Source organism: Melozone crissalis, unplaced genomic scaffold (assembly GCF_028551555.1).
Source record: "Melozone crissalis strain CALT ecotype California unplaced genomic scaffold, PUWL_Pcris_2 ptg000007l_1, whole genome shotgun sequence".
Taxonomy (NCBI): Eukaryota; Metazoa; Chordata; class Aves; order Passeriformes; family Passerellidae; genus Melozone; species Melozone crissalis.
Window position 1 is genome coordinate 13,680,348 of NW_026535785.1, and position 15,512 is coordinate 13,695,859.

General features: G+C 39.2%; 1 protein-coding gene across 1 annotated transcript in view; it reads left to right on the top strand.

The window, feature by feature from the left end:
- The window catches only part of ITFG1 (integrin alpha FG-GAP repeat containing 1), a 70,729-nt gene that overhangs the window by 9,158 nt on the left and 46,059 nt on the right, over window positions 1–15,512 (top strand). The window contains exons 6-8 of the mRNA XM_054296110.1: window positions 712–806; window positions 12,963–13,024; window positions 15,212–15,296. Of these exons, the coding sequence (XP_054152085.1) occupies window positions 712–806; window positions 12,963–13,024; window positions 15,212–15,296 (242 nt within the window). The remainder of the gene's footprint in view (window positions 1–711; window positions 807–12,962; window positions 13,025–15,211; window positions 15,297–15,512) is intronic.

The window sequence follows — 15,512 nt, forward strand, 5'->3', positions numbered from 1 at the left end:
ATAGTGCACATTGAGATTTTCCTGAGTGTTTTAGGTAAGGGTTCTGAAGGTTATATTGTGACTTTTGAAGGATTTGTTGCACTACAAATCACTGCTAGCAGGGAGGTGTGCTGGAATTTCAGCCATTTTTAGAGCAGAAACCGGCAGGGTATGTGTATTTATAAATAAATAAATAAAAGCATCACCTGCTTGGGAAATTACATAATTAGCTAGTAGTCCATCATAATGTGAAAGTTTAATTCATATGTTGATTTTTAGGTGAGCTGAAATAAAGTGAATTTTCATGCAGCAGGCATGAGCTGCTCTAACAGCATGTGCTTACTTCTGCTCATGTTTATTAATCAGCAAGTAAATTCCAGAAGTACTTGCAGAAGTAAAGCTGCTTGAGGAAACTGAGGACAGGGATCAGTGTCTCAGCATCTGCAGTGCAGGAGCCTTGGCACTAACTATAACTTCGTGGCTAGTGACACTGTTCTGTGCAAAACAAAAAAAGTTGCTTTAGAAAATTAATAAAAGGGAACTCACAGATTCTTTCAAGCAATTACTGGAGTTACTGAGTATATTGTAAGCTAAACAGGAATTTTGTCTTAGCATTGGGAGAACATGCTTTCTGTCCCATTTTTATTTAAAGTTTCACTGTTTTTTAAGCTATAGTATCATGATTAACAGTCCCTACACATTGATGAAATGTATTTTTATTCTTGTCTGTAGGAACTTGTCATGGCATCCTGCGCTGGAAACTCAGAGTAAAATGTATATACCACACTCCCATGCCTTTATAGATTTAAATAATGACTTCACTGCTGGTAAGTCATAGAAGTGTTAGATATCATCCTAAAAATAATTATCACTAAGTGTCAGTGTCATGTGTTGCAGCTTCCATCAGTAATTATATGATTTTGCTACTTCTGATTTGGATTTTCCAGTTACTTAATTTTAAAGTCTATGATTTGAAAATTCTGGGTTTTAAAAAACAACTTTTAAAATAAATATCCTAATAGCACTTGCTGCTTCTTGATGATAATCATAACAGCTGCATGTTCTAAATGATGTTGTGTTCACCCTTAAAGTGCTGTTTCCTGCTCTTCACAACTCTGTACTCTAGTATTTGTGGCAACTGCATCAGGGCTGCAGTTCTTCATTTGAGTATGGAAATTGGTAGTTTGATTCAGCAGAATGTTTTTAAGACTGGACTTAAAATTTGCTTTCAGGATTTCATTATGGCTTCAGTCTATTATGTTGTAGTTAATTCTATCACTGATAGAACTAACTGTGTTCTCCCTTTATTTTGTTGGGGTATTTTGTCAATGTGATTCAGTTACCATGGTGAATCTGTTTATCATTTCCATACCTGGCTCATATTTCCAAGCACATTTAAATATTGTGATAAACTTAATTTCTTCACACACGAAATTAATTCTGAAGTGCTTTATCTTCTGCTAGATGTGCAATGTACATCAATTCATATATGGTAATTTTGGAAAGAGAGCTTATCTTTTTCCTGTTTAGTTGCATGGGAATGAGAGAGGAATGATTCCATAAATTTAATTAAGATGCTTATAAATGCTGGGGATTAAGTTAATTGCTTTAGTATGCAGTCAGACCTTAATATCCAGTTCTGGCACATTGCTATGTGAAGCTGTCAAGTGGAAATTCCAACTAGAAAATTAAATATATGGTTGCTTACCATAATCAGTGTCATGTAATAACCAGTTCTAACACACTTAGCTCTAGAAGCCTTCTGGAATTTTTTTTAGTGGCATAAACAGCATAGATGAGCATTCCAGGTAGCATTTTGAGTACATGGAAATCTAAACTCAGAGGTGAGTAAAGGTAAGAAGTGTAAGATCCTTACATTGATCGGTCACACACTGATCAATTTTTCAGGGTTTTTGACAGCTGCCAGACTAAAGAATGTTCCAAGAGTTCTGGTTAGTGCTGCTGCTTCTCTATTAAATAGAAATGAGAGTCAGGATCTTTGTGTGGGTAGTGCTGGGAGCTTTTATAGAGTCACATCTATTTTTATATCTCAAGATGGGAGTAGAAGCTCCTGTGAAGCTCTTCCCATAAAGATCCTGACTTTTACTTTCTTGTAGCAGCAAGGCTGTGACTCCTCAAGCTGAGGTACTATGTTAGGGTGTTAATGTTTAGTGCTGTGGGAAAGTGTTTGTTACAGGAACCTGGGGAAAATTGTAAGAAAAATAATTCATCCTGACAAGAAAACTGAAGAAACTATTACAGTATTATTATTTTTTTAAGTAATGTTTTACTTCTAAGGTGGGAATGATAATTTTTTTTACTGTCCCTATGAAGATGGGACTAACCAAAAATAATGCTGAAAAATAGTATCAGTATATCTGATATTTCATGACTGATGTGTTTTTCCTGCCAAAATGAAGAGTTGCCAGTTTTCTAGTCCTGCCTGTGCATTTGTGGCAGTTCCCTGACATCAGCTCTAGTAACTGCTTGGAACTGGGGCTGCTGAGGAGCACAGTTCATTGTCACTGGAGTTATTAAGTTGATCCAACTCACCATGCAGGATTGTCAGAGCAGATGTAAGCACAGGGGAAAGGTTCACTCCTCTTTTAGTAGCAGCAGTTGTAGGCTGCCTTTAACCAACCATGAAATTGTACCTTGAATCTCACTGTGCCTCTTCCAGAAAATACCTGTGCAGTGTTCTCACCACGTCTGCTCTAATTGTGTGTCTGTACAGGGCTGGGAAGTGACTTGTAGGCAGTCATCAAAGCAGTCAGGTGATAGAAATTCGGGGGAAAAAGGGGAAAACAACAGGAGCTGGAAGTGTGTGCAGGACTTGTGGGAATGCCCTGGGGCAGGCAGGGCACAGCAGTGCTGGGTGCCAGTGTTTGCCATGGGGCTGCTGGGGAGGGGAGCGTTCTGTGACTCAGAGCTCACCCACACAGCCACTCTGCAGTGGGAACAAAGCCTCATCAGGAGCAGGGCTGCTGCACGTTAGAATTGTATTAATTTAAAAGGAGGCATTCGCAAGATGCAGGGGAATAATCTGCCTGCTGAAATCATGTGGCCCAAAACACTTAATAATCATGGGATTTGATGCTGCTGTGGGATTTTTGGACTGAAATATTCAGGCTGTTTACTCACAGGCAATGATACTGTTCATGATTATAAGGATATAATTGCACCTAAAATGGATGGAGTGATTTTTGTTTACAAATAGATCACCAGGACATGCCATTTTACTTACTCTCCATGGGTTTTTTTGCAGGTATTTTAAAGGTTTTTCTAATATTCTGCAATATTTTGGCACTCTTTATATTCTGTAACAGATGCAGCCAATTTGACGATTTTTAGCTGGGCTATTTTTGGCAACTCTATCATTATAAACAGCTTAGGAGATTTAAAGTGTGCTTGACATAAAACAAAAAATCCTCTCTGGGCTGAGAAGCTTTTTGCTAGTTTATTGCCTAACCCGTTTTCAACCTGCTGATATTAAACACTCAGAGCAGAGCTTTTAATTGCCACACTTCTCATGCTCTGGGTGAAATGAAGTTGAATTGTTATGATTTCATTATATGAGAACTTGCTCATAAAGATGTGTTTAATCCCTGACAATGCTTCATGAAAGGCTAACAGTGTAAGGATTTTATAATCCAAAAATCCTCTAACCACAACAAAGATAATACTAATCTTTCTTGGTCAGAGATAAACTGGGCCATTTCAGAGAGTAATGCTGCTGCAGTTTTTAAAGAAAGCATCCTCATGCAGAGGTCTCAGCTCCCTATAATTATTTATTCAGTAAGGAATTCTGAGTTAGACCAGGAATTTCATTACAACCATGCAAAAATTTGCAGCATAAAACCTTTACCAAAGGGTCTGTTTGTGCTTAATGGATAAATTAAATAGCATACTTTAAAGTGTATTTTGCATGCATATTAAGCATGTGTTGCTCCAGGGAGGAGTATCTGGTTCACAGAGAGGCTGGGCTGGGAGGGATGTCTGGAAATGGGCTGGTCAGGCAGCTCCCCATCACTGCCACTGCTGGGACGTGGCCCTGAGGCTGCAAGGTGCGGAGCAAATGTGCTGGCCCCTGTTAGAACAGGGCTGCTGGGTGTCTGGTAATTCATACTCACACTTGTCATTAGTTCTTTTTCACAGCTGGCTTAGGACAATAATCTCCAGCTAATAATAATAATAGGCTTGTGTGAACAGATTAACATTGGGTGTATTTTACAAAGGAAACAGTCCAGGTGAGCATTTCCAAAGAAGGATCATCAAGAGGCCTTTCTTAAAAATATCACAGTTGAAATTTTTAGGATAGTGATTATTTTACAGTGTCATTTTTTTCTAATTAGACAACTTTATTACTTTTATTGCAAACATCCTATAATGTCAGATATTCACTTAGTGCTAGTGCTCTCTTTTTAAACTTGGGGGGAAAAACCAGAATTATTAAACCATAGATTAGTTTGCACTCAGAAATACAAGTCTTCTACCAAGAAGTCAGCCCTACAAACACTTTTAAAGTGCTCAAATACATGAGACAAGCTGCCCTGGACTGTGAGTCCCACTGTAACTTCATACTGTACATGTGTCACTGTATCCTTGAATGCTGTGAAAAATAGCTGATGTATGAAATACTCTGTGTGTCACTTGGATATGTGACTCCACAGCTTGGAAGTCCTGATCTCATGTTGAACACTAGCACGTGGTGTGTATAGTTGGAGATATTTCTGGAGCTGTTTATATAAAATGAAGGAAAAATCATAAATTTGGGTTTGGGAAAACTAAAATGGAAAAATCATTAGTCAGAAACAGCTTGCTGTAAGCTAATTGCTAGTCTCTTTACTGATTTCTGGTGTTAATTTTCTTATGTTGTTTTGCTTTGGGAATTTAGAAACCTAATGTACCAGAACGTTCACAATGTGTTTTCTTTTTGATTCCCACTTAGCTTAAATGTATAAATGTAGATAGTTTTCTTCTTGCAAACCAATCACTCAAATCATGGGTGATATTTCTGTTGTAGTAATTTAAACCTAGATTCTGAAAATAGTCTAATGCTCAGTGTCAGATTCTCTGGTCATATTTTCAGTGAGTTTGCTCTTCATGGAAGCTGGTGGTCGCTCTGCAGCTCATACTACCAGCAAAGCTGATTTTCTGCAGTAGATCTGCATTTATTCACTATTCAAATCACTGGCACACAAAGTATCTGGTGACATTTTAAAACTTGGGTGGGGCATGGGGGTGTGTACATATATTTGAAGTTAATTTGTTCTCTCTGGTTCTGCCTCCTCCCTTATATCTCTTCCCGAGCAAATATTCAGTAAAGCCATGTCACTGTGTCATTTGTTGAACAGGTTCAATTTCTAAAATTTCCCAACTGTTTTAGCTCTGATAGCAGAGCTTACCTCTGAGTTTACAGCAAATAATGGAGGCAAAAAAATGTATCATGTAAGATAGACAGGATATATTTCAGAGGGCTTCAGTGTGTAAAGTTTTGTTTGTTTTTCATTACTTCTACTCCTTACGTGTTTGTTATGTCTAATTAAAAATGTTTTAGGTTATATGATCCCCTGTTGCCCTCATTCCTCCACTTGCTCCTTCCCAGTGTTCAATCCCACAGGAAGTTCCAGCTCATAAAATCAAACCACAGCTGGGTTTAGCTGCATCTCCTCCTGCTGATGGGACTGACTTTTGCCAATGCCTTCTCTTACTCACAGCTTTCCTTGGAGAGAGAACCAGAGGATGGGTAGAGATCATTAGAGAAAAGAAAGAGCTTTAGGTTTAACTTCTTTTTTCCTAATCTTTCTAAAGAAGCCCATAATCTCTGCTATCTGCTTAGCAGTTTTAATTTTAAAATTGCCATTATGAAGTGTCTCAAAAGCTATTCCTTTTGCAGTTTTTAATTATATACTGATATAGTTATATACACTGGGGAGTTATATTATATTTTTATGGGAATCAATAACTCAATACAGGTGAGAAGTAAATTGGTTCTGCCCCAAATAGCATTTTGTTGAGAAAACATGAATGTGAAAATGGGTTCTGAAAGCACTCTTGAGGGGCATTATTTTCTGTTCCTTAAAACAATGTTGTTGCCCATATTCTGAAAACAAAGAGCACTTTCTGTCTGAAAGCTCATGTTTAACAAGTACCACATGTAGAGGGTTTCTCTAACTGAATAAAATACTTAGGAACAGAATCATGAAATTTGTAAGATTTTGGTTTCTATTTTGATGTAGTAAAGAAATAAAACTCATTATATCGAACTTTTTTGTATAAAATTAGGTTTGTGCATAGTAGAAGTATTGTACAATTAATATTGTGTAGTTACAACAAAAAAATTGTAAGTAATGTTTGGTTTTGAATACTTTTTTTCCTACCAGTGTTCAATCTGTAATGTAAATAAAGTTATCTTTTATTTTGCCTTGGGTTCTAGGGTATTTAATGATTTGATACAGTTGTTACATTACCATTGTGTCAACACACTGCAAAGCAGAGATTTTTACTTCAGCACATTATTTACATATAGATAAAGCAGGCACTTTTATCTCCAAAAGTAACTCCTGCTTAGAGAATATGCACAGACCCTCCTGTTCTTCCACATTGACGAAATCATTTTTAGGCATGTTTGGAGTGTACACATAAATATTCTAATTGGGAACTGCCTTCTCCATGGCAATAGTGTTTATAAAAAGGGCACTTCCCCCCCCTCCTTTATCAACTTAAACTTCTGAAGTCAATGTGAAATCAAACAGTAACTTCATGTTGCTTGTACCCTGGTGGCTTCTCAAGACAGTCAGGTGCTGGGGGGTTTTATTCTGAAATAAAGCCCTCTGACATTAAACAGAAAGGTCAAAACATCATTAGTGAAATGAATGCTCCATCTAAAAATAGCACTATTTTTATAACACTCAAAAGTGACAGAAAATAACAAGGGTAATCAGAAGTGAACTTGGAGCAGGTTCTGTACAGTTAAGTTTTATTGCAATTTCTAGTTCTAGTAAGTAAAATCAGGGGAAGCAGGGTGAGACTGCATTGTACTTTTTTACCCTGACCTGTTTTATTCACTGTTGATTAAAAGATTCATTGAAGCTAATGAGTTTGAAACAGGTTTCAAATTCTCAGCTGGGGTGCTGTTGTTGCTGTTGTTGCTGTTTTCCTTCCTGGCTCTCGCTGCCTTTCTCAGGCAGCCATCAGGAGAGGCCAGGGGATGTGGAACCCTTCCCTCCATGGTGCCTCTGGGCTGTGGTCAGTGTTTGGGTGCTCAGCTGAGGGCAGGGGCACAGGCAGGAATGGCTGCACAGGAGAGGGGAGGGGGAGAGGAAATCCAGGCTGAAGGCAGAGAATTTCATTGGAGATGGTGAGGTAATAGATGAGTTTCTATAAAAGAGGATGTTCATTTCAGATGGACTTGAAATTCTGAGAGGAGGACTGACCTAATGGTGTGTGGGGTAAGGGAAGCACAGCTGCAAAAGGCTGGGTTGGGAGGAGTCTAGGAGTGGCTGTGTGAGAAAAACCATGGGATATGGATCAGGGCTGGCCCTGCTGTTGGGTGTGGAGGTGGGTGGTTGGAAACTGCCTATATGTTTAGTTCTGCAGCAAAAAGATTTACAGGAAAAACGTTCATGTGTTTCATGTTTAAGGTGTTAGAGTGCTGTCCTGCATTTTAATCTGTCTTGTTTATGGATTTCCTTTGTCATGATCCATAAGCTGTTGCAATTATCACAGAGTTGTTTGGGTTAGAAGGTACCTTAGATCTCATCCAGTTACAACCCCTGCCATGGGCAGGATGCCTTCCACTATCCCAGGCTGCTCCAAGCCCCATTCAACCTGCCCTTGGACACTGCCAGGGATCCAGGGCCAGCCTATGCAGCGCCTCACCACCCTCACAGGGAAGAATTTCTTCCTTATTTCTAACCTAAACCTGCTCTCTTCCAGCCTAAGGCCATTCCCCCTTGCCCTGTCTCTGCATGTCCTTGTCCCCAGCTCTCTTTATGTCTTGGAAGGGGCTCTGGGGTTCCTCCTGCAGACTGAGCAGCCCCAGCTCCCAGTCCATGTGCACAGGAGAGGCGCTGCTGCCCTGGGATCACTTTGGTGCAGGCACTGGGTTCTCAGTAGCTGCTTCTCTCCAGTGCAGCTCTCTGGTTCCCAAGCCCCATGGCACAAATGCTGTGCTCTTGCTGTCCAAGGTGGGCACCACAGACAGTAAAGCTCCTTTAGGTACATTGTACAAACATTGCCAAAAATGTAGCTAGCTCAAGATGGGCTGTGCTGTGTTCAAATTACAATTTTAGTGTTTGTGGCTGTGTCTGGGATGACTTGGACATTGATACAGGGTAGTTTTAAATGCACTAAATAAACTCAATGCAGTCTAGCCAGTCAAGTTTTATGTTGCTTTTGGGGGAGATTTCTCAGTCTTCAGTGGGCAGTATGTTGATGCAGTGTCAAAATTCCCTGATCCTATCAAGAAAAGATGGATGGGAGTGCGGTGCTTCCTCTGTAGCAAGCTTTAGGATCTTGGAGCCAGGAGCACTGTACTCAAATAGCTTCCCTTTTACAGACAGAAACATACATTCTAATAATCTGTTTCCTTTTTTTTTGTAAGAATGAATGCTGAATTCAGTATTTTTATATATATATATATAAACTGGTGATCAAATGTAGCAGAGCTGGGGTAGCAGCATCTTATTACTAAGCCAATTACTAAGCTAAATTCAATTATAGCCAAATTTGCTCACCAACTCACTTTTTAGGGTAAGTTGTGAGTAAAATGCTAATACACAGTGGTTTTGTGTTGCAGCATTATGAGATACCTTCTGTATTAAGTGTCTGGTGTATATTTTAGTTGATTTTCAGTATTGTAGATCTAAAATGCTGGATAACTTCCATGCTTCCTTATTGTATTCTCAGGCTGTTGAATTTTGTTGATGAATATTCCAATTACTTATCTTGTATTTATGTTAATCACTGGCTGTTAAATCCAAAATAGGAAAGTGTATTTAAATGTGAACACATTTTGCATTTCTTTAAGAGAAAGGTTTCCTCTCAGGCAGTATTTGTTTTTTATTTCTATCCATTCACTTATGCCATAGGTGCTACATCTCAGGAAATCTGCCTGAATCTGACAACAAGATCTTCCCCCATCCCAACTATTGAGTATTTTCCTTATCTTTGCTGCATCATGTCACAAATTAGGGATGCAAGAAATGCCCTGCAGCCTTACTCTAGTGCTCCATCCAGCTAGCTCAATATTCTTTCCCTGGCAGCAGCAGCAACAAAGTGGATTTTTTTTTCTCTTCCTTTTTCATATTTCCATCTTTATATCTATAGAATCTACAACTACACTAGGGCTGTTAAAGGTACCCCCTTGCCTTTTATTTTTACCATCTCTTCATTTACCTGTTTTCTGGTAAAACCATCACCTTTGTATTCTGTGAAGAATTGCTTGTTGAGCTCCAGATTAGTTGGTTTAATAACCTCAGGTTGGAAATATCTCTCACGATGCTGCCATGAGGGTCATAGGAATTTGAACAGCCCTCAGTACTTTGTCTGTGCTTTTTAAACTCAGAGATCTTTATGGAATAGATTCTAACAGCTGAAATTGCAACCTGAACTGCCTTCCAAAGGCAGTGTGCAGCATAGCTACAGACAAGTGACTTATTCTGAGCATATTTAACATGGTGTTGTAGGAACAAGGGGATGAGTTTTCTTGATACAGCCAGAAGCAAAACAGCAGTTTTCAATGTGATTAGTGTATTGTAATACAGAAAGTGTAGAAAAGAACTGTACATGTCTTCATTGCTGTGTAACCCCAGTACTGGTCATACAGATATTAATGCATTTGTTGGCTCCATCTGTTCTCCTGCAGCTCTTACATCTTTAGGAATTTAGTAATAATAGACATGGAAAGCAGTGACAGTGAGGTGGGAGGTATGTTGTGGACATCATTCCTTTGGAAAGGAAACATTTGCAAGGATTCTTTGCTATGGCTGTTAGGTATTTTAAAAGTGCACAGATTCTTCCTTGTTGTCTCTCTGAGATGCTCTTGGGGTCAAAAACTTATATAATCAAACCAGAAAGAATCATAAAGTGAGGTAGGTTGAAAGTAACGTTTGGGAATTAACTGATCTAGAACACTGTTCCAGACAGGACTTGTGTTTTCTTACACATTTCTTTCACAAACTTAGGAGAAAATACTTGTAATTCTGAACTATACAAATTTGTGTGTAGTTATTTCTAGTGTCTAAATTGCATCACCTTTTTATACTGCTATTGCAAAGAAATGCTTTTGTTTTGCTTGGTTTGAAATCTGACATTCTTGATCCAAATGGATAATTACTTGTAAATATTAACAATTTGACTTGGATTCAGTGCAAGAGAGTTTAATCCCAGAATCATGCATGAGCATTTCAAACTTGTAGCTTCTTAGAAGGCTTAAGGATAAGAAGGAGGACAATTGGCAATAAGATACCAGTGGAGCTGGCTCAGAGGGCTCTAGAACTAGAAATGGTGTTGTTGTACCTGTGTTAAGCTGTCCTGTGGGAAATCACAGCTTGTTCCTTTAATGCAGGAGCAGCGTGGCACCAGCTCCTCTAGACTATTTTTAGAAGATTATCTGCTCTCTTAGCCTGCCTTTGCATTTTGCCAGTGCAGTGTGACATTACAGCAGCCTTGGAGCTGCTCTGCTGTGTTGGTTCCATTTGTTCTGTACAGTGTTATGTGCCTGGAGTTAGGAAAAAGGTGATGGAGGAGTACAGGGCAGAGAGCAAAATTATTTACTGACTTTAAAGAGAAGCTGGTTTGGGGGAGGGAGTTCAGTGCAAAACAGGAGTGTTGCTGAATGGAATTGTCTTTAAACTGCTGGGGAGAAAGGCAGAGCAGGGTCCTGGGCAGGAACAACCCCAGCACCAGCACAGGCAGGGGGTGACCTGGAGCAGCTCTGAGAGGGGCCTGGGGGGTCCTGGTGGACAGCAGGAACCAGCACTGTGTCCTTGTGAGGCCACTGGGATCCTGGGGGGCTTTGAGAAGAGCACTGAGCAGCTCAGGGAGGTGACCCTGCCCCTCTGCTCAGCCCTGGTGAGGAGCACTGCAGGGCTGTGTCCAGCTCTGGGCTCCCCAGTACCAGAGACCTGGAGCTCCTGAGCAGGGCCAGCTGAGGGTGCCACAGATGGTGAGGGGACAGGAGCAGCTCTGCTGAGGGAAGGCTGAGGGAGCTGGGGCAGGTTCTGGCATGGTGCCATTGGGTGAGTTCTGTCTGGTATTGGCAGCTGGGCCACCTTGTCTCAGTCTGGGGCAGAGCCCCAAAATGTGGGTACAGAGCATTAGCAGAGGGAATGCTGAGTTACCCCTGGCCAGGATCTGCCCTTGCACTGAGGACTGAGCAGAGAGGACTCGCTCAGCACTGGAGATCAGCTCTGCAGTGAGAGATGGAGTCAGAGGTGCTGGGGAGAGGTTACAGAGCAGACAGGATTGCTGAGGGTCACCCAGCCTGCCCCAGCTGGGGAGCAGATGGTCATCCTTGGCTGGGCATTTCAATAGAACACTTCAGAGCCTTGCAGCATAACCTGGGAGCACTTGTAACATAACCTGGCAGCAACAGAGCCCAGGGCTCAGAGTAAATTTCAGTACCAAGTAGAGCAAGAACCCTACTTGAAATGATTATTTAAACCTCAAAAACATTTTTTAAGAGATAGGTGCATTTTGACCTGTAGGAAAATTAGTTAAGACTTCTGTTATTTCATGTTTCTCTTTCTGCCCCTATGAAAATACTGGATTTTTAATATTTTTCTGGCTTATATCAATAGTAATCAACAGTATTGCACAAGCTTCCTTCTAGATGCAAAGTTAATATTTGAAAGTATATATAAGTTTTCTAACTTACATTTATAGTGTCTTCAGATTATTTTCATTACTTCTGTCTCACCTTCAGGAAGTCCTTAAGTATCACTGTAATTCATTCCAATGAGGCACACACTATCGTGCTTTTCATGTGTATGCTGTAAAGGAAATAGCCATTTCAGATATTCAGAGGAATAAAATTAAATGGTAAAGCTTTTAAGCTGTGGGGGGGAGACAAACTAAAAGGAAAATCTTTGTTGTTTTTTGTGAGTATGTGGGGTTTTTGTTTGGGTTTTGCTTGTTAGGTGTGGGGAGGTTTCTAGTTTTGTGGTTGTTGTTTGTTGCTGGGTTTTTTCTTCGGGAAGACAATATCCCTTATTGTGCTATTTGAAATTCCCTGTACAGCCATCTACCTGCTTATTCAGTAAAACACCTCAGGGTAAAGCATTAATATTCTTTTCTTTTTTTCTTTTTTTTTCTTTTTCCTGCAAAATAACCATTGTGTTCTAGCTCAAAGAATGGCAGTTGAAATTGTAGGGAGGGAGGAGACAAAGAAAAAGAAAACAGGTGTTTAAATCCTCAAGAGTGGTTTTCTTAAATCTCGATTTCTAAACACTTGACTTAATTTTTAAAATTTTTTTTATTCCTCAACTGTAAGAGACAACCACTTTTTTTTTTTTTTTTTAATAACAGCTTTTTCTTCCCATTTTCCTCATTTGGGGACTTCTCTAAAAGGCAGCAAATAAGCTTCTCTGTAGGCCTTGCCAGATAAATCCTTTGAAGCTCTATTTTGCACTGGTTTGATATTTTAAAGAATTTTAGTGTATAGGAAGCCAGAAATATTTCTCCATCTACTTTTCTTCTCCTGTCAACAGTGTATCTGTTGCTTAATTCACCATATCCCAAATAAAAGGCTAGTTGGTATTTATTGATATCTATTTGTACAGAAGAGTACAAGACATGAAAATAGTTTGGAGGGTTGTGGTTTTAGTCTTTCTTACTTAATTTATCACTAGAATACAATGTATTTATAACTTCTAAAATATAGGTAATATTTTTAAATTACATATATTTACTAAGTGATCATATATTTGAGAGTGTGGTCTACTGTTAAATATCTCATTTCTCTTATATTTTCCTCACAGATTTGTTCCTTACCACATCACCAAATTCCAAAACCATTCAGTTTGAGACATGGGTAAATAAGGTAAGAAAGAAAAAGTTATAAACACCAAAGAGTTCTCTTCTGACATTTATGGTGATTTATAGATAGAAGACTGATCAGTTTGGTTTTATTCTTGCTGTCTGAAAGATTTTTTTTTATTTTAAGTGAGCTTTGTTAGATACATGACTCTAGGTCTTGGGTGAGATTTTCTGGGACAGAGGTTCAAAATGTCACTTCTGACTGTGCAAGTTACATTTGAGGAAATCCCAAGTCCTGTGTTAACTAAATATCATAACTGAAATTCAGGGGTGAGGAGTCATAGATCAAGGGATTAATAATTTATTGAGATTCTGCTTTTATATTGTCTAACCTGGCCAGGGGCATCCTTTGTACCTTGTTATCCAAAAGGACTAGAGCTATCAGTTCACTTTTTAATGATGATAGAAAGTGCTCAGTGTGTTTCTTGTTAGTTAAGGGATGAGTTTTTGCCTGAAAATGAATCCAGCAGATCACAGTGAGTCACTGCAGAACAGAGTCTTGTGTGAGATAACCTGGCCATCTTCTCCCAAGCAAGAGCACTGAAAGCACTGAGTCATGAATCCTGGATTTACAGCTTTAGGTAGACTTTAAAAATCATTGCCTGGTGAGTGTTTGTAAGTACACAAGGTGTTTGTCCTGTTAGGGGGATTTCTTTGAATTTTCTTACAGATTTTGGACTCGTATTCTAAATATAATCCTGCATTATACATTTTGTACTGATAGATTTGCTTATCTTTAGAAAGAAGGAATTCTGTTCTTTGGAATCAATCAACCCAGGAAAATAGGTTATACATGTAAAATGCTTGGACATGTGTATGAAACTACAAATACTTTAACTGATCCATTAAAAGCTGGTAAACTGCTCTTTATAGAAAAAAGTCATTCCCTTCATTGATGCACCATAAAATGCTTTTTAAATATTTGCCTTACACAAGATATGCTTTTAGGGCCACCTAAGGACCTCTTCTATTTCACTGCATGGAAATGCATCAATATTAATTTTTCTCATCAGAAAAATTCTCATCACTATAAATGATGTGTCAAGGTAAAGAAATGTAGTCAGACATGCAGTACAAGTAGCACTGTGTCCAGAGTTGCAGTGAAGTCTGTAACTAAAGATGATGTGAGTCCTGTTGGATATGGATAACTCTGTTCCTGTTGGGTATGGATAACTCTGTTCCTGTTGGGTATGGATAACTCTGCTCCTGTTGGGTATGGATAACTCTGCTCCTGTTGGGTATGGATAACTCTGTTCCTGTTGGGTATGGATAACTCTGCTCCTGTTGGGTATGGATAACTCTGCTCCTGTTGGGTATGGATAACTCTGCTCCTGTTGGGTATGGATAACTCTGCTCCTGTTGGGTATGGATAACTCTGTTCCTGTTGGGTATGGATAACTCTGCTCCTGTTGGGTATGGATAACTCTGCTCCTGTTGGGTATGGATAACTCTGCTCCTGTTGGGTATGGATAACTAACTCTGCTCCCTTCCTAAGCCTTTGGCTCTGTGCCTTTGTGTGCAGAGCCCTGTGCTGAGCTGGTGGCAGTGCCTGGGGAAGGAGCCTTGGCTCCTCTAAGTGGCTGCAAAAACTCAGCACCTTCAGATGGGTTTGTGCCAGCTGTGATCCAGTTCTGTGATAAACAAAGACTCAGCACTTTTTGTCTTTCTGATGGTATAATGAACTGTTGTTTTCTCTAGGCATAGATTTTAATAAAGGATAAATAAAGCAAGTTCTAAGCCAGACCTAATAGAAATCAATTTATTTCCTAATTAGAAGGCAAATCAGGACCCTATTTTTAATTTTTATGCAGGTGTATTGTTATATATTACATGTGTCTATAAAATCACATGCTAATATGCAAAAATGCACAGTTGTATTCATAATCATTTAATTATCATTTAGATAATGTTGCTGAAGTAATCCAATCTCTTCCTCATAGCACAGCAAAATTTATGGAAAGTGTATCTGAATATTACTATGGATGGATTTCCACAAGAATCCAGGAAGGATTAGAAATGCAAAATCTCAGTCCCAATTTTTGAAGAGTGCAGTTTTTTCCATAGCTGAGATGTCTCTTTCTTATCTGCTAAAGCCCTTCCCTAGTGATCTGTATTTTCTTTGGTTCAAAAGTCAGGTTTTTTCACTTACTCTGCAATTTAGTCTTTCCATCATCCTTGTTCTGTTTTCCAGGATGGGAACTTCTCTAAAGTTGGAAAAAGTAAGGAAATGCCCAGTGGTGCCAAAGTTGTTGGACAGTCTGTGTTTGCAGATTTTGGTGAGTTTGCTTCTTTTACACTGCCCTGAGTGTTGCTTTCTCTTGCTTTGGTTAGCTGCTTTACACCAGAGAACAAATAAAGGTGTTTAGCTCCAAATGGGGCTTATATGTTTCTCTGCTTTTTCTCTTTAATGTGTTATATTTGTTTGTAAATCCTGAAATGTCTGGGAATAATTATTTACAAATTCAGCTTTGGTTATCCCAGTACATTCTGCC